Source organism: Durio zibethinus, chromosome 4, assembly GCF_047325235.1.
Source record: "Durio zibethinus cultivar Kanyao isolate XHJ-2024 chromosome 4, ASM4732523v1, whole genome shotgun sequence".
In the NCBI taxonomy this organism is placed as follows: domain Eukaryota; kingdom Viridiplantae; phylum Streptophyta; class Magnoliopsida; order Malvales; family Malvaceae; genus Durio; species Durio zibethinus.
The window spans coordinates 3,851,227-3,876,939 of NC_143165.1; the positions used below are offsets into that span (position 1 = coordinate 3,851,227).

The 25,713-nt window shown below is 29.4% G+C and overlaps 1 protein-coding gene across 2 annotated transcripts; it reads right to left on the reverse strand.

Moving 5' to 3' along the window:
- Positions 1-10,504: 10,504 nt before the first annotated feature.
- LOC111287969 (uncharacterized) lies at positions 10,505-24,611 on the reverse strand. 2 transcript variants are annotated; one of them, XM_089759145.1, is made up of 4 exons: positions 24,501-24,611; positions 11,481-11,764; positions 11,307-11,363; positions 10,505-10,769 (listed from the first exon to the last, which is right to left on the reverse strand). In XM_089759145.1, exons 1-3 carry the CDS (start codon positions 24,594-24,596, stop codon positions 11,330-11,332), a joined length of 414 nt encoding a protein of 137 aa, XP_089615271.1. In that variant the 5' UTR covers positions 24,597-24,611; the 3' UTR covers positions 10,505-10,769; positions 11,307-11,329. The 2 variants fall into 2 exon arrangements, with proteins under 2 accessions (XP_089615271.1, XP_022734402.2); XM_022878667.2 differs by lacking the exon at positions 24,501-24,611 and adding an exon at positions 13,816-14,280.
- Positions 24,612-25,713: the final 1,102 nt, after the last annotated feature.

The following is a 25,713-nucleotide window of genomic DNA, read 5'->3' on the forward strand; positions in this document are numbered from 1 at the left end:
AATTTTGGGTAATTACACATAAATTGCTCTACCTTTTTATTAAATTCAATCAGTCTTTTAATAGGCTTACAAGATAACTAGCAGAGTAAAAAGCTCAAATAGTTCACAGATAATGGAAAAGTGAAAAAAATGACTGAATATTAGAAATCACCCAACCACGTATAATAACTACTACCAACTATATCCTAAAAACCAAGACATTGAGCCCAAACATGAACTAAATTTTGGATCACTCTTCAACACTCCCCTTTGAATCAAAATCACATACTCCAAGATGTAATCAGAAGTAGAAAATTTTCTCTCTTGAAAGTGCTTTAGTGAGAAAATCTGCTAGTTACTCATCTGTTCCACAATGCTTTATTTTGATTATGCCATCTACAACTAAGTCACAAATAAAGTGAAAAAAATGTCAATGTGCTTTGTTCTCCCATGAAATGCCAGATTCTTTGTCATAGCAATCATTGACTTGTTGTCACAAAAAAATTTATTTGCACTATCTTGAACTTAACAAATATCTGTGAGAAGTCTTCTAATCTAAATTGCTTGACAAATTGCTAAAGTTGCTGCTACATACTCACCTTATGAAGATGATAAAGCTATTTAGCTTGTTTCTTTGAACTCTATGTGATGGCACCTGATCCAAGAGTGAAAACACTTGCAGAAGTACTATTTTTGTCATCCAATGAACTTGCCCAATCACTATTTATGAATCCATATAACTTAAAGTTTGTAATTTGCCAATATCAAATCCCAAAATCACAAGTTTCAACAATATAACATAAGACTCTTTATGCCACTCCAAGATGATATTTTATGGGACTTTGCATAAACCTAGATATTACACTAACAAAAAGTGCAATATCTAGTCTAGCATGGGTTAGATAAATCAAACCTCCTACTAAGCTTCTAAAAGTCCTTGCATCAGCCTTTTTTGAACCATCTTCAAGTTGTAATTTCTCATTCATGTTCATGGGTGTGATAGTTGGATTGCAATTAAGCAAATTAACTCTTTTAAGTAGATCAATTACATATTTCCTTTGTGAAATGAAAATTCCATCCTCGCCTTGCTTCACCTCAAGCCCCAAAAAATAATGTAACAAACTCATGCCTGACATCTAAAATTCCTTCATCACATTAGAATTAAATTCAACAACAAGAGAATCACATGAGCCCAAATAAATAATATCATCAACATAAAGATAAACAATTATAAGATCATTTTTTCTTTTCTTCTTCACATAAAGAATATGCTTATTCTCACTCCTTGTGAAGCCATTATGACAAAAATAGCTATCAATCTTATTATAACATGCCTGTGGTACTTGCTTTAGCCCATAAAATGCCATTTTTTAGCTTGTACACCTTTGTCTCATCGCTTTTGATCACAAAACCTTCAAGTTGATTGACATACACCTCTTTTTTTCAAATCTCCATTTAAAAGGTCAAACTTGACATCAAATTGATAAACAAGCTAATGAAGTTGTGCAGCCAAGGCTAAAATAATTCTCATATTTTTGAATCAAGCAACCAAAGAAAAAGTTTTTTCAAAATTAATACCTTGTTGCTGTGAGTATCCTTTTGCCACCAACTAGGCTTTGGGCTTTTGTATGGTTCCATTAGCATGATATTTCATTTTGAACACCCATTTAAGGCCAATTGCATTCTTATCTTTAGGTAGATATACCATCTCCCATGTTTCATTCTTCTAGATTACCATCATCTCTTCTTGCATTGCATTCTACCATTTTTTTGGGTTTGCTATTTTTTTTAAAAGTTGTAGGATCTGAAACAAGGAGAGAAAATTGACAAGTTTCATAAATATCATTCAAAGATTTGAACCTTATTAGAGGTATTTCATTTGATAATTTCGATTTGAAGTAAAAGTGAAAATCCATGTGAGAATGCAGCAAATGAAGGTGTTGAATCAACCCCCACAAAATGATCTATTTTACATATTTATAACTCATTCCCTAAATTACTTGTACCACTATCCCACCATTATGCATAACTATAGCTCATTTCCTAAATTACTCGCACCACTATGGCATGATTACCCATAACTAATCAACATTTTCTTATCCTTAAATTACTCAACAAGGTCCTTATACTTCACGTGACAACTCCCTTGAACTCACTTAGCAATCTGCTGCAACTTTTTTCATGGTCCAGGTTTTTTTTTCCTTTTAGCCTAACTTCCAAAGAGTTTGGAGTTTCATAGCAATAACTTTTAAAGAGCCTTGAAACTTTTCTACAAGGTTTCCCAAGCTTTCTTTGAAATGTTGGCTGCTACAATCCTGAAGAAAATTATCTTATGAACTACCAACTAAATGATAAATAGGGCTTTAGAATCTTTTTTCTTGTTGTCTTTTAGCTATCCTTCATCGTTATCATTCTCATCGTATTTGGTCTCTACAAAAGCCCAAAGATCTTAAGATTTGACAAGAGTCTTCATCTTCATGCTCCAGAAGTCGTAACATTTTTAGTCAAATACGAGAATGAGAGGTTGAGCTACATTTGAATTGCCATTAACTACCATTGTTAACAATTCAGCAGACACAAAAATGGGTAAGAATCTTAAGGCTCTGATAACAAAAATTTATTTGGAAAGAAGGTAAGCTTTTTGAAATTAAATCACTGATGCCAAGGAAAGAATCATTTTGGGTAATTGCACATAAATTGCTTTACTTTTCTATTAAATTCAATCAGCCTTTTAATAGGCTTACAAAATAACTAACATAATAAAAAGCTCAAACAGTTAACAGATAATGGAAAGCAAAAAAAGTGGCTGAATATTAGGAATCGCCCAACCACATATAATAACTACTACCAACTATATCTTAAAAACCAAGACATTGAGCCCAAACGTGAACTAAATTTTGGGTCTCTCTTCAATAATCAAACAGCATTATATTTGGTTAAAAGGAAAATTTTCCAATTGCTATGTGTTCTTATCTATTCAACTTGTATGCCCTAAATGATGTGAGAGAGAAAGGCTTTTATTGAAGAAGTTGTTTAACTGAAAACCAACAATGATGAATTTTGGTGCTTCGCTGGAAACTTTAATGCTGTTTTGAACGAGGAAGAACAGTTCAGTATTTTAGATATACTAAGATCAACTAATGACTTTGCTAATTTTTTCCAAGATTCTAAACCGGTAGATCTACCTTTGGCTGGTAGAAAATTCATTTGGTATAGGAGGAGCAATGCAACAAAAATGAGTAGATTGGGTAGATTCTTTCTTTCACCAAAATGGCTATCAACTTATTCATCAACCAACCAATGGTGCTAGAGGATTCAATTTCATTCTATTTTGCTATTTGTTTGGGAATTGATGTTTTTTATTGGGGGCCTAAATCGTTCAAGTTATTCAATCATTGGCTTGAAAATGGTGAATTCAATTGTCTAGTACAAAAGAAGTGGAAAAGTTACAAGGTGAATTCAATCATTGGCTAGTTTTCGGCTTCATCAAAAAATGAAATTGTTAAAAAGGAATATCAGGTTATGGAATGTTTATGTGAATGATGGTATGATTACCTCCATTGATTCACCAGATAAAGAGATTACTATTTTGGGGAAGGAACATGAAGCATGCCCATCAATGATACCATTGGCTCTTATTATTTCAATAAAGAAAGAACTATGGCACCTTCAAAGCATTGAACAAAAAAACATGGAGGCAAAAAAGCAAGATTGAAGTGGATTCAAGTAGGGGACAAAAACAAAAAGTTTTTTAATTGCATTGCAAACAACAGATGAAGAAATAACTTTTGAGTCATATATCTTTTCGTGGCAGCAACTTAATGCCAAAAGTAAGACAAGCTGTGGAATGCCAATTCCAAGAATATTTTAGGAAACCTCCAGGCCCCTCCTTCGTTTTCTCTAATATCGAGCCTAAAAATTTGCCAACTCGTCAAGCTTAGCAACTAATTGCCTTTCACTGAGGAAGAAGTATGGGCGGCAATGGAGGATTATAATGGTGATAAAGCTTTGGGTCCTCATGAGCTCATTTTCAATTTTCATAAAAAAGAAGTGAAATTTGCTAAAATATGATATCTTGAAAATTCTCCATGATTTTTACAGAACAAGTAAGATACCAAAGGGTATTAATTGTTCTTTTATTGCATTAGTAGCCAAGAAGCTACGTACAGAATCTCTTAATGATTTTCGACCTATATACAGGTGCTAGGTTCATTAATTCATTCCACTCAGTCTACATTATGGAAGGTCGACAAACGTTGTATGGTATTTTGATAACAAATGAGCTTATTGATTGCATAAAGAAGTCAAAGAATGGTGGCCTAGTTTTCAAATTTTTAAAAAGCCTTAGATAATGTGAATTGGGTTTTTCTCATTTTTATTACGAATCTATGGGCTTCGGAAGTGGATTTGGGGCTGCATCTCCACAGTATCAGTTCGGTTCTCATAAATGGCTCACCTATAAGTCCTATTCACCTTTCCCTATTTCTTTTCTTTATAGTTGTAAGAGGTTTGAGCTTATTATTAAGAGAGGCTGTCTCAATGGGTTTATTCAATGGTATCGAAATTGGACAGAGATTTGCAAATCTCCCATCCGCAATTTGCAGACGACACAATAATTTTCTGTGAAGCATGAGCTGATCAACTACTTCAAATTAGGAGAATCCATTAGCGTTTTCATTTATCTTCACGTCTGAAAGTTAATTTTGCCAAGAGTGCCTTGTTTGGTACTAAAGTAGACTATCAAATTATTGAAGAATGGACTACTAATGTCATTGTAAAGCTGGCCTTCCTTTGAGGGCAAATCCATGGTTGATCTCAACTTGGCAACCGGTATTGGCCAAAAAAATTTGGCAATCGGTGATTGACACTTTTAAGAGAAGACTCAGCTAGTGGAAGAGCAAACTTTTGTCAATTGATGGTAAAGTGGCCTTGATAAAATCTGTTCTTGCCAACCTTCCAATATGCTACTCGTCTTTGTTCAAAATACTAAGTGGGGTGATCTATGAACTTCAATAAATACATCGTCAGTTTTTTATCGGAAGATCTTGATGCTAAAAGAAAACTGAGACCAGTAGACTGGACTTTGTAAAAGTAAACGGTATGGTGGCTTTGGAATTGTTAATTTTGATTCCCGTAATGAAGCATTATTGTTGAAATGGCCTGGGAGAATTTCTAGAAAGTAATGCAGTTTGGAGGAATGTTGTATGTGATAAATATATTGTGGATTGATCCTGTCTGCGCTGTTCTTTTTCTCGTGTTTGGAGAGATACTTATAATAATTGGCACTCAGGAAGCAATTCTAATCTTATAAACTCTAATTTTTTTCTTTGTGCATGTGATGGATCAAGGATAAGCTTTTGAAGCGACAAATGGCTAAATGGTCTCATTTTAAAAGATACTTTTAGAAGAATTTATGCCTTGGCTGAAAACAAAAAATGGTAACCATGTTCCAAATCTTGAAAGAAAGAGAAAACCAAGACTTTGACAAGGCAGCCAAACTTACTTGTGATCTTCCGTGGTTCTCTTTGCATTTCATTTTTTTGACGAATTGTCTTGTTGCCATTAAATAGATAGAGTTACATCACGCGACATCGGGACTTGAGATTGAGACTTAAGATTTCAGGATCTGGACATGATTTCATTGTCACAACAGTTTCACTTCCCCGTCAACATTGAGAAAAGATTATTTATTATTTTCGGTAACTTAAATCTATATGTTTCTAAATTAAATAACTAAGGATGTGTTTTTTGTTTATGGTGGAGCCAAAATTTGAGTTGAGGGTTATTGTGATGTAAGTTTTTAATTTGAAAAAGATGATAGTAAATTTTAAAGTGGTTATTATTTATCTTGAATGACGGAGTAGTAAGTTGAAAAAGTTCCAAACAAAGTATAATTATTGATTTTACAACTGAAATCGAATACATATTTGCATATAAGGTTATAAAAGAAATTGTTTGGATCAAGAAGTTCATAAATAAGATAAGTGATATTCCTAGCATTGTTGATCCAATAGCCATCTTTTGTGACAGCAATGGAGCAATTGCTTAAGCCAAGAAATGAAAATCTCATCAAAGATCCAAACATATATTGAGACGATATCATCTCATTAGGGATTTTATTTTATAGTGGTGATGTTAAAATTAAATGAGCACTCACTGAGAATAACATTATTGATCCTTTTACTAAGCCATTATCTAGTAGAAACACGGTAAACATGTAGTAAAATATGATAATAGATACCTAAGGAATTGGCTTTAGCGCAAGAGAGAGATTATTATTATGCACCCTACAAGCAAATTGGTTTTGTTGAAAACATTTTCATATTGTGATATTTAATATGTTATAAAGGTCTTTATTATTTTATCTTTGAGCTTATATATATAAATAATTGTTATTGTTGCTTACATAATAAAGTACTTCAAATATAAACAAAGTTTTGCAAAGGAATTATAATGAGATTGTAATTATGAGATCATTGCATAAACCTATATTCCTAAATATTCATAATCGATACTTTTATCAATAAGAGGATACTGATAAAAGCTATTGAGACTAGCACATGATTATACTCTTACTCATGAGTAAGCAACCGATTTTATAGGTTGAAGTTTAGTTAAACTTAAGCTAAAATATGGGTACTTGTTATAAGAATAAGTTTATTGAATATGACTCCAGATGAGAATGTTATATGGTAGCTCACATAGTTTCTATAGCAATATTATCATATAATAGTTGTATAAGTAATCCTTTGACACGAGATTACTTATGATCTTATGTAATGAATGTTATACTTTGACTTTACTCATGGTTCTAATCATTAATATTTTAGTCAAGTATGGTTGGGTATAACATAAAACATATGACGATGTATGAGTAATTAAGATAGAGCTCATCACCTTATGTGATCAAGAGAGTATCTAAATTAGTCTGGATTGAATTAACTCAATAAATCTTTTTTACCATAGTGAAATGAAAGTTTAAAATTTTTCTAAAACTTATTTGTGAGTTAATGTCAAGAACAAAATTTAGTATGGATAGACATGATTGAGTAGACACTAATCCATACTCAATATTAAATCAAGATGCCTAGTGATGAAATGATATTAATTATACTAGAAGACCATACATGGATAAGCTGTTAAGCCATATTGATTTTCTTTAACAATTGGACATCATGGCAATGTAGCTAGCATTGATTATAATCTATAAATATAAGGTTGGCTAATTTGAGAATTAGTGATGAAATTAATAGGTTTGATTCATCTAAGTCCAAACCTAAGGATTACAATACTTTTGTTTATTGTCAACATGTTAAGGGACCTAATGGGTTACACACAATAGGACAATTATAAAATATTGAAATTGGTAAAAATTAAGTTGAACTTAATTTAGATTAGGTTAAGCCTAAAAGTAGAGAAATTAACAAGGAACCCTACATCTCATTGTTGTAACAATCAACATGCATGAGAACCTACTAAGAATAGAGTTGATCTATGCTAACCCTAGAGTAATCAACCCCTCTTCTATATAAAGAACATAAGCCGTCCCTCTTTATATAGAAGAAAAAACATATAATTTCATCTTATGTGTTGAAAACAAACTTGAGAAAAAAAAAAAAGAGGTTTCATAATAATCACTAGCTAGAGTATCTATTTCATTCCTTCGATCCTTTATGAAGGCTTTTTCATACTTGTTCATGTAGATCACTATTAGAGGCTAGAAGTTTGAAACCTTTTGGGTTGTAACAAACAAAATTGGTGATCTCATACTTGGTGATTAGAAATCGGCATAAGAAGTAACAAGCTTCAAGCGAAAACTTATTTGTTACATTTGCATGATCTTATTGATTAATCTTGGCTATAGGGAGTTGAACATTTTTAAATTTTGCTATTGTTACTCTGATATTGATGTTCTATTCCCTTCATCTGCATCCTAGCCAAGGCGTGGCCAATCCAACCAAGCCAAGTTGAGTCAATCTCTATATCTTAAGCCATGTTGAGCCACTTTTTGTTAAGACAAGCTACCATCCTTTTTGGTAATTTTTTGTTTATTTCATTTATTTAATTAAATTAATATTTTTCATGTAAATTTTAAAATTAAATTTATAAATTCTATCAAACTATTAAAAAAATTTTATAGGTTTAAAATTATTTTAAAATTATGAATTTTACTAGACTATTTGAAAACTTCATAAGAAAATTTAATAAAAATATATTTTTTTGAAATTAATCCTACCAAATTATTAAATGATTTAAATCTCAAATTAAATCTTACTAAACTATTAAAAGGTTTAATTATTTTTTTTAAATAAAATTTTTTAATCCTACTAAACTATTAGAGGATTTAAATCTTAAAATTAAATATTATCAAAATATTGAAAGGTTTAATTATCTTTTACAAGAAAATTAAATTTATAAATTTTTTTATCCTACTAAACTATTTAAGAATTTAAACCTCAAATTAAATCTTATCAAACTATTAAAAAATTTAATTATTAAATTTCTTAAAATAAATTCTTTTTTAATCCTACAAACTATTAGAAAATATCTCAAAAAAAAATCTTATCAAATTATTAAAAGGTTTTAATAATTTTAAAAATAATAAGTTTTTAAAAAATCTTAATGAATTCAATGACGGAATCTTTTCAAGAATAATAGTAGTTTCCTTATATACTCTTAAATGAGAAATTTTTTTTAAATTACTATTAATCTATTAGAGTAATTTTAAAAATAAATTTTGATATTAAATTATAAAAAATTTTAAAATATTTGAAGACCTTGGATAACACGAAATCAGCTAGTACTATTTGTTATATGGCGTTATTGCGGTGTTATAACATTCTCTATGCGTAGCTGTACTCTTGGATTTTATCTGGTTTCTTATACTAGAATTTATTCTTTTAAAAAATCTGAGCCAATTTTGAGATTTCATTTTAAAAGGAGATAAATTTAATTAGGTAACTAATCGTATTTAAACAAAAAAAAATTAATAGCAACTTCTAAATTTGTGTCTATTGATAAATTTATGGACTTATGCTTTAAGATATAATACTTGTATTTGGTATTGGCTAACCGAACAAAAATAACTTGTATTTGGTATATTCAGGTAGGTTTAGTCGGTTTCTAGTGCATAGCAATTTCACTCTCAATTTTAGCAGTTTTTTTATCGATTGTCAGTGTTAGATTTTGATACTCGAATTGATCGAAGGAAAAATCAAATCACACTAATTAAATTAAATAAATATATTATTAATATTTTTTAACCTTTTACAGTTCTACCTATTTTACCAAATGAAACCTTAGCCCTAAATGCATTCCTCTCGTTTGCTCTGTCTTTTGCAACCTTACCCTCGCACCCACACCACCTAATAGGCCACTTGACTCCTTTCACATTCGATACTCGGTTGCCACCAACCAACTAATCCTCACCGGTGACCACTGATCAACCCAGCACTAGCCTGCCTTTTGCCCTTTCGTTTTTGAATTTGGACTATTTCTTTTCTTTCTCTGTTTCTTTAAATCACAACTCAGCAAGTCACAAATCAACTCCACTAACGATGGACAATGATTTTATTTTCTTCTTCCATGGCTCCGCTAGGAAGTTTAAGACCAGTGAAAGTTGCTCACCATCAAAGGTTAGTGAACCAAACTGCAAAACAGTTATTTTTGTTATATTATTTGTTTTATTTCCTTCACTTTATTTCTTCAAAATCTTAATTATTTTACAATTTTTTTTTTTTTTTGTATATAATGGTTTTCCATCTTTAGCTTTGAGTGGTATGCTGTTGCCTAATTCGTTATTGGCTTGCTTCCCAAAAGATGAAACTATAATTAAGTTATTTTTTTTTCAAAAGTAATTAAATTCTCATTACTTTGTATTTAAAAATCATGACTAAAAGAAAGAACGAAAAGAAACAAAATAAAGAAATAAATGGTTAATAATTAAGAAAGGGAATATGTATATATTCATTTAAAATTAACTTGGTAAATTACACGTAAAAGAGGATTACTATATTTTTTACCAAACTTTAGAGGGGTAAGAGGGTATTTTCAAATTAAAAAAGATAAGTCTATTTGATGTGAAACTTCAAGGTAAATATACTTTTTTTTCTTTTATTATTAAATGTTTACCCTTTTGGGAAGTTCACAAAATAGTGTTTTTTTTTAAATGAAAAACATTTTTTAATATTTTCCTTTGTTAAAATGGTAATTTTACAAAAACCCTTTTAACTTAAAAATTATAAAAATTTAAGACTTAACCTAAAGAGGTGGATTTTTATTAAATTGAAATTCGATTCTTAATCGCTTTGTAATTTTTTTTTAAAATTTTCCTTAAATTTTGACCTTTTATATATATATAAACTTAAAATTTATAAACTGAATAATTATATTTTTTACCTGGTTTGATATCTCTATTTCTTATGATCCTTTGAGCCGACCAATATTCTTCGATTATGTCACTACGAAACATCCCAACCTCCGTTAGGAAAATGTTAGAAAAATGGCAAAACATGAGACAATAGAATAATGGATAAATAAATTTATGCATATATATGACTCAAAACACACGGAAGTAATAGATTGAAATATATAGGATATTCAACACGACATCAAATCCCTACAACTCAGATCTGCATCACCAAACGCAGATGCTGTAGTAGAGTCGACGATGATTGTCGCGCTGAACATAGAAAGACGGATACACCAGTCACACCAAAACCACCAAACGCGACCATTTGAGGGCAACAGCAACGATTGAAATCTTGGTCTTTATTAGAATACTCAACCACCTAATTCACATAAAATATGATAGAAAATCAAGTAAGTTATAATTAAATTCTGTTTGAACGATTATTCATTATTTTTGTGGATTCACGGTTTCTTTAAAATTTTTAAAATTCATCAATTTCATCCATAACTGTTAAAATTTAATGAAAATATGTACGTCAATATCACATGCATTCCATATAGCATAAATTTTACTACAAAAATCAGAGTCCAACTTTTGCCAATTAAACATGCAGAGGGACGTACAAGTTAAAGTGATAAATTTTATCAATTTTCAATAAAGATCAAAGAAACGAATGAATTTATAATATTTTTGGAAAAATCGTAAATGAAAAAAAAATTTTTAAATCGTGAATGAAATGAAATATTGCAAAATAACTATCAACGCATGAAGCAATTTACTTGTTTTAAACTAACTTAATAAATTTTACAAAAAGGTTAATATATACATGCACAACAAACATATTTATTGTCAGCTTCTAGCTAGAATTATGGGTAAACTAACTAAATATTATACAAAAAGAGGTCGTCTTCCCCACCGTTTATTTATTCGGTGCATAATTTACTTTTTCTGATTCTCTCTTGCTATCAGCTCGCTGTAATAACAAGCAAAGGAAAAGGCGATGTTAATGTTTTATAAGCAACTAAATACAGATTACAGAGTATATGTAATTTGAGAAATAATTATGAATAGTTGTGAAGAGAAGTACTACCGGAGAGCAACAGTGAGTATGGCTGCCTTGTCAAACTCTTGGTTTTGTCGTGCGCTCAAGATTTGGAACATGAATGCAAGGCGGATTTGGGTGTTCAAACTCTGCTGCATTATGAGATTGGTCTCCTTTCTGAGTTGGTCACATTCCATTTCAACGGCTTCAAATTTTTCTCTTACTTGTCTTTGCCCTTCTTTTATCTCTTTCTGCTCCTCGCTTATTTCTTCCATCTCTGATCGTAGCATTTTCAAGCGGTTGATCAGGTATTTCGACTCTCCTTTCAGCTTCTGATGCAAAATAAAATTTCATGTTAGAGATTTCATTTCTACATGACAAGCTGCTAATAGGTGAAGGTAACAAAATATATATGTTTTTATTTCTTATATATGGTCTCCTGTATCATATATGCTCGAAATCTAACCCCAAAACCATCAATACATGACATGAGTTTTTCATACGCGTTGAAGGGACTAAATTAATGTGGAAAAAAAAAAAACTTACCATTCAAATGCTCCAAAACACTAAATTAAACAATAAATGTTGATAAACATTTAAATAACTACTTAATCGAAAAGTCGTTAGCTATAATTTCAATTTTCTCATTATAAATTTCAAAAAGGGCCATCTTAAATGGATTGTTACGAATTAATTTTCACATGGATATACAATATTGTTCTCTACTTTTTCCTCGTCTACTTATTTACGAAAGTGATCAGTTAAAAAAACAAAAAGAAAAAGAAATTGTAAGATAATATATATATATTAACATAATTAATAAATATATATAACAAAATTTTATGAAATTTAAATTGCCCTAACAGATTCAGAGTCAAAATCTTGAACTTGATTAACTAATCTAGAACAAAATCCCTTATTTGAAAATTGTTAATTAGATTTCCACCACTTATATCTTATGTTTAGTAGAGAACTCTCTGTAAAGTATTAATATCAATACTCAATTTTCTTTCAAAAAAATTATTTCTTTATTTTTTTCTCCTGTATGCTCTCTATCAAAATATATGACTATTTATAGTCAAATATAATGATTCCTTTATATTTACTAGAACAATGCCCTGGCGTTGTGTGAGAATATTTTACTATTTCTATTCTTATCCCGTTTAAAAATAATTTGATAAATTTGAGGCATACATAAAATTTTTCTTGTATTATTCTTTAATGAATATATCTTTTTTACAAAATTTATACATAAATAAAGATGAGAAAATAAAACAAAAAAAAACATATGGAAAATAAAAAAGTCAAAATAATAATAATAATAATAATAATAATAATAATAATAATAATAATAATATATTTTTTGTATTTGAATAATTAACTTAAATCTTATTCGACAAAGATTTTGACGAAAATACTCAACAAAGATGAGTTAGCCAAAAATTAATTTCTTTTAAAAAAGCTTGCCACTTGTCAAGCTCTAATGACCAAGTGGCAAGCAAAAAATGGAGTATTGTTTTAGCTTAATAAGTTATTATAAAAATTTTGCATATACTTCTATTTTATGTAATTAAATCTATATTTAAATGCCCTAATTAATCCGTTCTTAAATTAAAAGTCTAATTTATCTTTAAATAGTATAATTTATGTCCTAATTAACCTCCAAATCATCAGTTTTTTGCACATCTTAGTTTGTTAAAAGTTAAGTCTCAATTTCCCAAATGTAACAATCTCATGCATTTGGGATAGTTCTAATATTATGTTATAAGTTTTAATTTAAAATAAGATTTAAATTCAGTAAATATTGATATTTTGGCAACTAATTGAAACTTATTGCATTACTTGAACAACCAATTATAGGAGACACCAAGCACCGATATAAACATAAATTTAAACATTGCATAAAGAAAAAAGGGGGTTCAAATTCAAAAGTGAAAGACATATAAAAGACAAACGGGTCCCTTAAGAATGAAAAGGAAAGACCCTGGAGTCTACACCATATTTTCATGGAAATTGAGTTCCTAATGGATGCGATGGAGAATGTTGAGTTTTGCAAAGTATCAAAAGAGGCAAATGGCGTGGCAGATGCGTTGGCTACGTCTGGGGTTGACAGATTAAAGAATTTCATGGCCTGGTGGTGAGTAAACTATCCCACTCTGTTAGTTAAAATATAGGATTTGGGTGTTTGGCTGTACTGCAAGTGATATCCATGGGTTTATTGTAACCATCCAGTTATGTTTGACTGCATTGCAAGTGGTTTATCCTGGAAAGTGCTACTGTAGTTCTTAATGTGCTACTGTAATCATCCAGTTTCGTGATGAATAAAACCTTGGCTTAGTAAAAAATATATATAAATAAAAGAGAAACAGGGCCCTTTAAGTACCTGCTGATGGCTCCTTGGGGAATTTCGACAATGGGGCTTTATAATTTGAAGTGCGAGGGGACTTTTCCTCCTACTCAGAGTCACGGGACTCCTCATTCTTAATTTGTTTACGGATATTGCTTCCCCTTTCCTCCAAAGTTACTTATACAACTTGGCAGTTGATAAGGTCGATGCAGCGAGATGTCGCGAGAGGGCGAAAGATTTCTTTTGTTTTAACGCGAGTCAACGGGCCTCATCGACCGATTGAATTGACTCTGACTGCACTTCTGCCTGCACTTTGATGACATGCGACAATACGGAAATCGGATATCCGCATTATTAATTTTTTTATTATTTTACTAACTTCTTCTGTACGTTGATATGAATGTACCACCAGAAAAGACAAACCATGTGCTTTGAGAGTTTAAAACAACCATGTCAAAATTGTTTTTTAGATTAAAAAAAGTTGTAAATCTAGCTTTAACTGAGAATATAAATTTTTAATTTAATTATTAAAATAAATAAAATTATAATTCAATTGATAGGTGTTAAGCTAGAAAATACTCCTGATTGGCCAAAAAAGGTTAGAAAATACTCAGCACTCCTAATTTGTAACAACAACCGCATCAATGCAAAATTCTTTAAAAAAATTATTGTTTTTGTGAAAAAAAAAAAAAAAGAGAAAAGCCCATCATTAATGCCTGCACCGCAAAATAGGGAATAACATTATTTTTAAAAAAATCTCGAGGGAAGAGCAGAAGCAATCAACAAAAAAGGTGGCCAAAGAGGATTACCTTTGATTATATCAAAATATATATATATATATATATATTTATCCTTTTCAATTCTCTGTTGTCATGATTGCGCCATCAATCTATATTGGTTCGGATATGGCCCTACATGGTCGGATCCAATACTGATTTGGTCGGATATGGCCTTGAAACGACTGTTTTCGCCCCCACAACGATTCGATCCGGCTCCCTGAGTCTAAATTTGTTCTGCTGTAGTAGCTGATTCTGCTACGTAAAAGGGACCATTAAGGCGATAAAGGACGAACCCTTGTATAGTGATCTGATAGGCCGACTGAGTCGAAAACTTAACGAAGAAGGCATAAGAAGGGAGTAGGACCTACTCTCCACTAATCGCGTATTTTTATATAGATTTTTATGGTCACCATTTAATAATTTGTTTCACTGACAGGATTTTTACTCCATTTTTTTACTGTACTACAACAATGGTTATACTATGATAAAAAAAATTATGTAAAGAATTTTTTGTCTAAATTTTATATTTAATTTTAATGAATCCTATAAATTTATAATTATAATTAATTATAATATAATAATTATAACTTATATGTTTTCATTTCATAAAATAAGATATAGGTGATGAAACTTAAATTAATAATTTAAAATACATAATAATATGAAATAAAAATAATATAAAAATATTGTGTATATGTTTAAAAAAAATGTATCCTTTATTTAATTATATTGACATAAATTTTGAACAATCAAAATTTATATCTCACATGTATTCGATATATTATATGATATAAAAAGCATGTTTAATTAATTCATATATAAGTAAATATATAAGATACATCAAACATATTTGATAAATTTATAATATAATTTATTTTAAATTATAGTATAATTTATTTTATAATATAAATTAATGGTTTATTATTTATTATCCATTTTAGCATTTACCCAATTACCCTTAATCTCTTAGTAAGATTGACAACTACTTGTGGTTTTCTCATGTTCCATACTTTTTCTTTATAATATGGGTAGAGTTGCTCATAGGACAGCCTAGATCATATTTTGATCCGATTTAATATGATATTTTAATATTTTAAATAAGTTTAAGTTTGATTTGATATAATTTTTTAAGTTTTATTTTTAATTTAAATTCGTTCTTACATGTAATAATAAAACTTAAATTCACCTAAAGTATTATTATTTAAAATTAAAAAAATAAATTTTTTATAAATTATTAATTTAATTAATTTTAATTAAATTTATGAGTCATTTGAATTTGAGTCTAATTTAATTTTGTTGAATGTAATTTAAAATTAAATCATTGTTTTAATATTTTGTATAAAAAATTAAGCTTTATCTTATTATAAATAATAAAATAAATAGATCTTTTTCATTATAAAAAAAATAAACTAATGGACTTTTATCTCATTATAATAAATTTTTTTTTTTTAAATTTTCAGATGGAGCCAAGCCTAGAACTTAAATGGTAAAACTTAAGTTCAGTCTTATTTTTTGATCGAGTGTCATTTATTTGTCTAAATATTTTTTAACGGACTTAATATTTATATCAAAACTTTTTAAAATTCGAACTAATTATTTGACCCATAAGCAGATCCATTTATGGGTTTTTTTTTTTATTTTGATCTTTTGAAAATTAAAATTAATAAAATGATGCAATCTTTTTTAATTCATTGAAAAGACTTATAGTAAATTAAATGTTTACAAAATATTTAAATAATGGTAGCGTAATGATACAAAAATCATAATTTTATAATCGCACCACCATCTGCTGTCACTATTGAAGATAAAAATGAATGAAAAATTGAATTGTGTTGATAGCATTGCATTACAGCCGAATATGCACCAGCCAATTAAAATCGGTTCTCCACCTTCATATAAAGGGGGTTATACCAGCACAGTTGAGGACATAATTAGAAGGGTTGTAGCCCCTCATTAGGGAAAGAATTTAGAGGGGCTGTAACAGCCTATTTCTTTTCCCTTAGTTTTAGTATCCTTAGACAGTAACTTTTCTTTGTGTTTTTTTCTTAAATTTTGAGTTTAAAAATTTTGCATCTTTATTGTTGAGGATCAGAGGATTAAAATTAAGGATGAATTAAATAGTAAATAAATAGATATTCATCATTATTTGATTTATTTATATCAAATTTGGATAGTTATAAATAGAAAATTAATAGATTCAAATAAAAAATTTACTATCCGTGACATATTTGAATAAGATGTAGCTAGTATTCTCTAAATATCCAAAATTTAAATTTGTTTAAATTTTAATTAATAGTAATGAATATTCGAATCTTTACATGATCCGTTACCTGTTTACATAAGAAAATATATAAAATTTTATATTTGTGTAAGGTTTCAAACCTTAGCAAATAATCTTTATTTGTTATTAATTAAAAGTGAATTTGAATTTTAAATTTAATTCTTATTATTTTATATGTTGACAAAAATTTTAAAATAAATAAATATTTTAATAGATTCGAATATTTAAATGGATATTCTTGATTTAAATGAAATTATATTTGAATAGTGATACCAAATTTAAATGGATATTTAAACAAATTCGGATATTATGAGTATTAAATAGATTTAGATACAAATATCTAAAAAATAATAGATATCCACGCCATTGCCATCTATAACTAAAATGCTAGTATATATGAAAATGCCAACACAAGATAAAAAATAAAAAAAAATAAAAAAAAAAAAAAAAAAACAAGAAAGGAAATGGAAAAAATAAAAGAGAGACCAAATTTTATAAAATTGGAAACAACTTTCAAAAGTATCCAAAATCCTGATACACCCTTTGCTATTAGTACTTCATATATATATATATATATATATATGAGGGATTAATTTATACAGTAACTTTTTCTAGTTTTAAACATTTTTTAAACATTAATTTTAATATATTCAAGAAATAAGATTAAACTATTTTTTCTTTTTTTGACTTGTTTCTCTTATTCTTTGGATCTATTGAAATTAATAGTTAAAAAATTGATAAAACTAAAAAGTTTTACATTAGTGTAAGTTAATCTTATCCCATATTTATAAATATATATTTACCCTCGTCCCCAAGCCTTTGGCCTAGTGGTTAAAAGCGTTTGAGGGGACACCAAGGGCCTAGTTTTGAGTTAGGCCTTCCCCCTCCCCTTGACTTGTATTAAGATTTTGCCCTCTTGATGTAACAAAAAAATATATATATCTTTACCCTCACCAAATACCTCTATCTCTACAAAAAAAAAATAATATTGTAAGAATTTTCTAAGTGTTTGGTGAAATAAAATGCAATCTTTTACTATGTTTTCCAAGTGATTGTGAAATTGTCTTTGTAATGTAATTGCATGATAGCCTAATTGCATTCATCATTCATATGTAGTTTAATTTCATGATTAGCACTTAATTATCATAAGCATTCACATAAGAAAAAATGAGAATTATGTTAATTAAACTTGCTACAAAAGTTTGCCTAAATATTGGAGATTTGTGAAGAAGTTTTAATTATCATTGATGGTCTTTTTTCCTAATGTAAAAATCTAAACCTACATAAAACCCTAGTCAAACCCTAAACCCTAAATCTAGCCCTAACCTTAACCTTACCTAAAACACTAGTCAAACCCTAAACCAAACCCAAACCTTAAACCTAAACCCTAGTCAAGCCCTAAACCTAAAACTCAAAACCAAACCCCAAACCTTAAACCTAACCCTAAACCTTAAACCTTAAACCAAACCCTAAACTAAGAACCTAATTGAAACTGTGACAGCTAACCCTAAACCCATTTTCATGCATTTGCATTTCATTTTGATAAATTATTATATGCATTAGCATTCTTAAATTGTCATTGCATTCATAGATTTATTTTTGTTATTCACAGTTTAATTCTTATGCATATATTATGTCTTGTTGCACTTATACATATCATTTACATGGTTTTTTGAATAAAGTTTGTTTTAAAAAATATTTTAAAAAATAAAATAAGGAGATATTTCAAGTAAAAATAATTCTTAAGATCTGACTTAAATATTGGGGGATTCTCAACAATTATCATTAATGAGAAACATTATCTTGATTTTATGGGACATTATGAAAATTCCCAAAAAGGATATTTTTGGAATTTCACCTAAATATAAAGGAAAGAAAGAAATGTTCCAATACTAATGATTTTTCATCTTTATCCAAAATAGCTAGATTTGTTTTCAAAAATTCAAAAATAAAATGGTTTGTTTTCAAAGTTCAAATTTCAAAGTGATTTTATTTCAAGAAAATGATTTTGGAAGGAATAAATGAAGATCAAGGAATTAATTTTCAAACATTTAACTTATGACCATTTTTATTAAAGCTCAACGATAATATATAGTCAAATGGTACCGATTTTAATGAGCATTATAAGAGTGTAATCATTTCTTATGCATAATCAACTCTCGAACTTATCATTGTTTTTATAGACTAAAATATCTTTTTCACAAACTTTAAATTCATTTTATTATTTTATTAAAAAAATAAACTTTTTAAATAGCCAATCATATTTTTTAAAAAGATTGGTGGTAACTCCTTTGGTTTTGAGACTTTAAAATGTTTTTCATGTCCTATGGTTAGGTTTTCAGACCCACACATTACGACAAAAGGTTAATATTTTTAATTCCACCTAGATATTGAGAGTTAAATAAATAATAAATAATAAATAAATATTTCGTATACAAAAAATGCCATTTTCATGCTAAATAAAATCTATTTGAAAAAAAATATATAATTACGTACTTCATTTAATTTATGCTCATATTCTCATGTATGCATTGTATGCATTAACAATAAATGTGAAATAGCAAAATAACAATTGAAAATAATTCTTTTAAAAATAAATTAGAATAATATTTCTAAGTAAATGAATGATTTTGAAAATTTTACTTAGATATTAGAGGAAATTCAAATGATCATTTTTTAGAATATTATTTTGTTTTAAAAAATTATTATAAGGATTTTTCAACGGAAAGAATCAATTTTCTTAAATTTCACATAGATATTGAGGAATTAAAGAAAAATTTCCAACACAAATAAGTAAAATTAAATAAAATATCTTATATCACTAAATTTTTTTAAAAATAAATAATGATGAAAAATAAAAAGGATAAAATTTATAAGATGAATTAAATTGGCCATTTGTATCTTTAAATTTATATTTGCATCACTCATTTGCTTCATATTACATCACTTTGTTTTGTTATAAAAAAAGCATAAATTAATAGTTAGTGATTTTGGATAATTATTCTTTTAGAAATAAAAGCTAATATTTCTAAGTAAAAATAATTTTTAGGATCCTACCTAGATATTAGAGAGTTTTCTAACTATTATTATTTATAAAGGCATATTATACTAGATTTTAAAGATTATTATGAGAATCTAAGTGGAGAAATATTCTTTGAAGTTTTGTCTAGATATTGAGGAATTCAAAAAATTTTTTGAAACCAAATATTTTCATTTTATTTCTAAATAAAATGTCTTAACAGGATTTTACAAAAATATAAATAAATGAAATTATAAGGATTGTTTTAAATAGTAAAATTAATATCACTTTCATCAATACTAAAGGATAACCTGTAATCAATTAGTGTTATTTTTAAAATGAGCAGCAAGAAGTGCTAACCATTCGCTACTCGTAACTATATTGCTAAACTTATATTTGATTTCAAAGACCAAAATTATCTTTTTGATAAATTTTAAACTAGTTTTAGGCTTTTAATAAAAAGATATTTTTGTTAGGTGACTAATCGCACCTAACAAAAAAAAATAGATGACTTTTTATTTTGATATTAAAATTTCATCTAACGATTCCAAAATCATTACGATAGTTTGTCCACTCAACTAGAGACTTTCTTTTTTAGACTTAAAGCAAAAAGAATTACATGTTATCCTAAGTTTTGATTTAATATTCTTAATTAATTTTTAATTTTAATTCCTTGATTTTATTTTTTTTGTTTTCCAAAAAAAAAAAAAGAAAAAAAAGCAAAAATTGAAAAAAATAAAAATAATGTATTCTTTCAAACAAACAAAATCTCTGTAAAGTATTATTATCCAAAACTCAATCTTCTTTCAAACAAAATTTTCTTTCTTTATTTTTTTCCTCTTGTATTCCCTTTATCAAACTATACTACTATTTATAGTCAAATATGATGATAACTTTATATTTACTAGAATAATGCCTTGTGTTGTGTGAGAATATTTTAACTATGTCTATTCTTATCCCTTTTAAAAATAATTTCAAAATTTAATGCATACATAGAATTTTTCTTGTATTATTCTTTAATAAATATATATTGTTTTACAAAATTTATACATAAATAAATATGAGAAAATAAAATAAAAACCATATGGAAATTAAAAAAGTCCAAATAAAAATAAAAATAACTTTAAATAATATTATTGTTATTCTTTTTTTTTTTTTTTCATTTGAGTAATTAACTTAATTCTTATTCGACAAAGATTTTGTTGACAATATTCATGAAAGATGAATTAGCAAAAAAATGAATTTCTTTTAAGAAGAGCTTGTTGCTTGTTAAGCTCTAATGAACCCAGTGGCAAGCAAAAAAATGGAGTACTATTTTAGCTTAGTAAGGTACTAGAGAGAAAACTCGCGTGATGCTGTGGGTTTGTTTTAGTCATGTTAATAAAATTGTTAGCTATAAAATGAAAGATAATAGTAAAAATAATTACATCAAATTAAAGCCAAAATTTTAAGCTATTCCATAAGTTTGACATTAGAATGGTTTAAAAAAAGAGTAAAAATTATATTAATATGCACCTTTGAGAATACGATCCTAAGTTGTTGTGTCCAGTCACCAAGAGTCCTAATATGAACACTGAGATAGTCTTCTCCGAGGGTGAAGTATTCGAAAATAGGTGCCTGTAAGTTCCTATGTGATCAGCAATCATTGTCAGGTTAAAAACAAAAGTATCTTTTTGACAGTGTTTGTTTAGGGTTAAAAAAAAAAAAAACTAATTACAGGATATGCCAAACCCATATTTTGAATTTAAAGGCTAAGGCTTACCATTCGAATGGAGACACCACAGCGCAATTGACAAACATGTATTGTCCACTATTTTATCTGAATCCAAGCGGCTTTGACATGTGAAATGCTAGTACATTTCCAAGATAAACAGCCACCTAAAGATTTCAAAGATAGAAATAGAAATCCTGATGAATTTTATTTTTCTTTTTAACCTAGGAAGTTAAATATTGCATTGGATTATGTAAAGTGAGAAATTGCTTACCTTCTATATTATAACAGTGTTGATGCTTGTCTAAGCAGCCTGGTCATTCACATAAATAAAGAATAACTGGAACTACCAAATACATCGATGTCTATCATTTCCAAAAGAATCAAGTTAACAGGGATGTTTAATATATGTAGCATATAAATAAAGAATAACTGGAACTACCAAATACGTTGATGTCTATCATTTCCAAAAGAATCAAGTTAACAGGGATGTTTAATAAATATAGCATTGAATTGTTGGAATTTGATTTCGAGATCATCACTTACCCTTTTTTTGTACCATTTGTGGATTAGGAACAGCTTAATTCCATGCACAATGAGGAGAGTGTAAAGAATGACAAATAGATGGTGAGAGTACCAGAAGGCGTTAAAGCCAATTAGCTTCTTGAGAGGCTTGGGGAGGTTCATCCTACCCTGCCAACGTGAAAGCTATGGCCATTAACACCACCATTACAATCTTAGTTACTCCTTCTGTGTGCTTCACAAAATGCTAGTAGCTCTTGGGTTGTTCTCCAAAATATTTTATAATTGGTTTATACTTATCAAGAGTGGCAAGAAGCAAGCAGGGAAAATCACATGCGAAATGGGAAATTGCATGTATGCCAACCCTAATTAGAATTCCAATTGCTATCACTTGTAATCAAGCAATTAAATAAACCCCAGTAATGAATTTAAAAGCTTATAATTCTTAACATATATGAACACATGTTCTCTGTTACCTTGTGGAAATTGAGGTTGTCATCAAAGGGAACGACAACACCTAATTTTGTCTTGTTCCTTAACCAGGTGATGGTGTTACGGCAGACTGGTAGCAAAATCAAACCTGTACTCAATTTAAGTGTCTCAACTGCACCTTTAGCAAAGCAAACACAATGATCTGTCACTTCAAATACGTCTTCCCATATTCCGTATTCCACATATTTGTATGTAAATAGGCCACACATAACCTCAATCCATAGAGCCATTACCTAGGCTCTTTGCCAATTATCTTGCAAGAAATACACACTCAATAGGCATTCATTGCAGGGAGACCGATTATGGATGGAATCCTACTGGCTAATAAAGCGGTTCACTCGATGAAAAAAGACCCACGGCAGGATGGTGGTGTGATACTAAAACTGGATTTTGAGAAGGCTTATGACTGCATTAATTGGGTTTTCTTGTTTCATGTTCTGGAGTTAATGGGATTCGCTGAGAAATGGATAAAATGGATCAAGGAATGTGTCTCAAATGTTAGTCTCTATCCTGGTGAACGGTTCAGGAGGCAACTTAGTGTATGGGAATCAGCATGTTTGTTGGAGCTACAAAGATCCACTCAAGGAGTTGTATTAAGGCCCTCAAAAAATGACAGGATTATTCGGGAGCATGATAGGTGTGGTAAGTTCACCGTTAAAAAAGTCTCAGATCTACTTTGCCAGGGCGATAACCTTGCAATACTACCTGAGGGCAGTCAGAATTGGAAGTTTAAGATTCCTCCAAAGGTCCAATGTTTTCTGTGGTTGCTACTGTTGAATAAGATTCCTACAAAAGCCTTCTTGAGAAGGAGAGGCATCCCTGGAAGATTCCCAATGTTGTTGTCCCTGGTGCTCCAGTGTTGAAGGGGAATCTAATCATATGCTGTATGCTTGTCCCTATATGTAAGTTTTCTGGTGTGGGTTTTCTGCATGGTGGAGTATCAGGTGGTGCTTCCCTAATTCTGGGTACTCTTTTATCTTACAACGTTTCGAGTCCCCATTCTATGCAAGGCTTAAACAATGGTGGCTCGTTACTTGTGCTGCAGCTTTTTGGTCTATTTGGTTAATGAGGAATGAAGTTGTTTTCGAACAGAAAAAGTTAAAAGGTAGAAGAGCTTTTATTTCTAGTGAAACTTTACATGGATCAAAGCCGTGGGAGATAGCAGTTTTCAGGAAGTGTTGTGGTGGGATGATCCTATTCCTTGTGTACCAACAGGCCAGGCAAAAGTTGTTAGACCCTTGGTTTCGTGGACTCCCCCTAAAGCAGGTTGGCTGAAAGCTAATGTCGATGGTTCTGCTAGAGGATCGCCCGGTCCTGCTAGGTGTGGTGGTGTTATTCGGAACTCAAATAGAGAATTGGTGGCAATGTTTTCTTGCCCTCTGGGTAGGCAGTTTGCATATGTGGCTGAATTATGGGCAATAAAATTTGCGTTTGAGGTGGTTGCAGAATTTGACAGCAATGTAAGAAGTGGTCTAATTGTTGAAACAGACTCGATGGTTGTCCCGAGTTGGACTAAGAATGACAAGGAAACCCTGGAGTCTGCACCATATTTTCATGGAAATTGAGTTCCTAATGGAGGCGATGGAGAATGTTAAGTTTTGCAAAGTACCAAGAGAGGCAAATGGTGTGGCAGATGTATTGACCAAGGCTGGGGTTGACAGATTAGAGAATTTCATGGCCTGGCGGTGAGTAAACCATCCAACTTTATTAGTTAAGATCTGGGATTTGGATGTTTGGCTGTACTGCAAGTGGTATTAGGGGATTTGTTGGAATCTTCATATTATGTTTGGTTGTACTGGAAGTGGTGTATCCTGGAATGTACTACTGTAGTTCTTAATGTGCTACTGTAATCATCCAAATAAAACCTTGGCTTAGCAAAAATATATATATAAAAGACAAACAGGGTCCTTTAAGTACCTGTTGATGGTTCCTTGGGGAATTTCGACAATGGAACTTTATAATTTGAAGTGCGAAGGGACTTTTCCTCCTACTCATAGTCATGGGACTCCTCATTCTTAATTTGTGCCCGGATATTGCTTGCCCTTTGCTTCCACTTACTTGACACGGCAGCCGATAAGGTCTATGTAGCGAGGGGTCGCGCGAGGGCGAAAGATTTATTTTGTATTAGCGCGAGTCAACGGGCCTAATCGACCGATCGAATTGATTCTGACTGTTCTTCTGCCGACATTTTGATGATGTGCAATGGAGGACAAAAAAATCTCAACCTACCAATACAGAAATCGGATTATCCGCATTATTAATTTTTTCAAATTATTTTACTACCTTTCTTCTATATGTTGATATGATTGCTCCATCAATCATGTGAGGTTAAATTTGTTCGGATATGACCCTACAAGAACAGATCCGACACTGATTTGCTCGGATAAAGACGATCAAGGACGAACCCTTATATAATAGTACGGTCTTACAGATATTTAAGTTTTTAATGATGTTTTTATTAAGATTTAGCAACATTTATAAATACTATTAGAATATTAGTGGCATTTGACAAAAATGTTATTTAGAGTGTTGGTTATACTTGCATCAAAGAAAATAGTAGCATTTTATAAGAAATGTTAATTTAATGACGATTGTGTTTATAAATGTCGTTAATTTAATGATATTTTATCAAGAAAACGTTACTAATTTAGAAATATTTGTATCGTAAAATTTCACTTTATTGAGAGACGTTTATATAGATAAACGTCGTTAATTTAGCAGCGTATTATGCAACAAACGTCACTAAATTTTGAATTTAGTGATGTTTTTAAACACAAACGTCACGAAATTAAAAAATTTATTTTTTTATTAAATTTATTTTTATATTTATTATTATCATTAAATAAAAATGTTAAAAGAAATAAAAACGAACTTCAATTCATAAATTGAATATTATAAATACACAATTTGTTCAAATATGCATGTAACACAAAGTTTAATAATACATGTAATAACATTCAAATTAATTTAGTACATTAACCAAAATATTTAAAATGTATGAAATTGATAACCGCATAAATTTGAAATACTGCTATTTGATAAAGGATTTTTTTCACCTTGGTCACTAGCGTGTTCAAGAACCTACTGAATAATTTCATACAAGTTTTAAAACTAAATAATAAGCTATTAT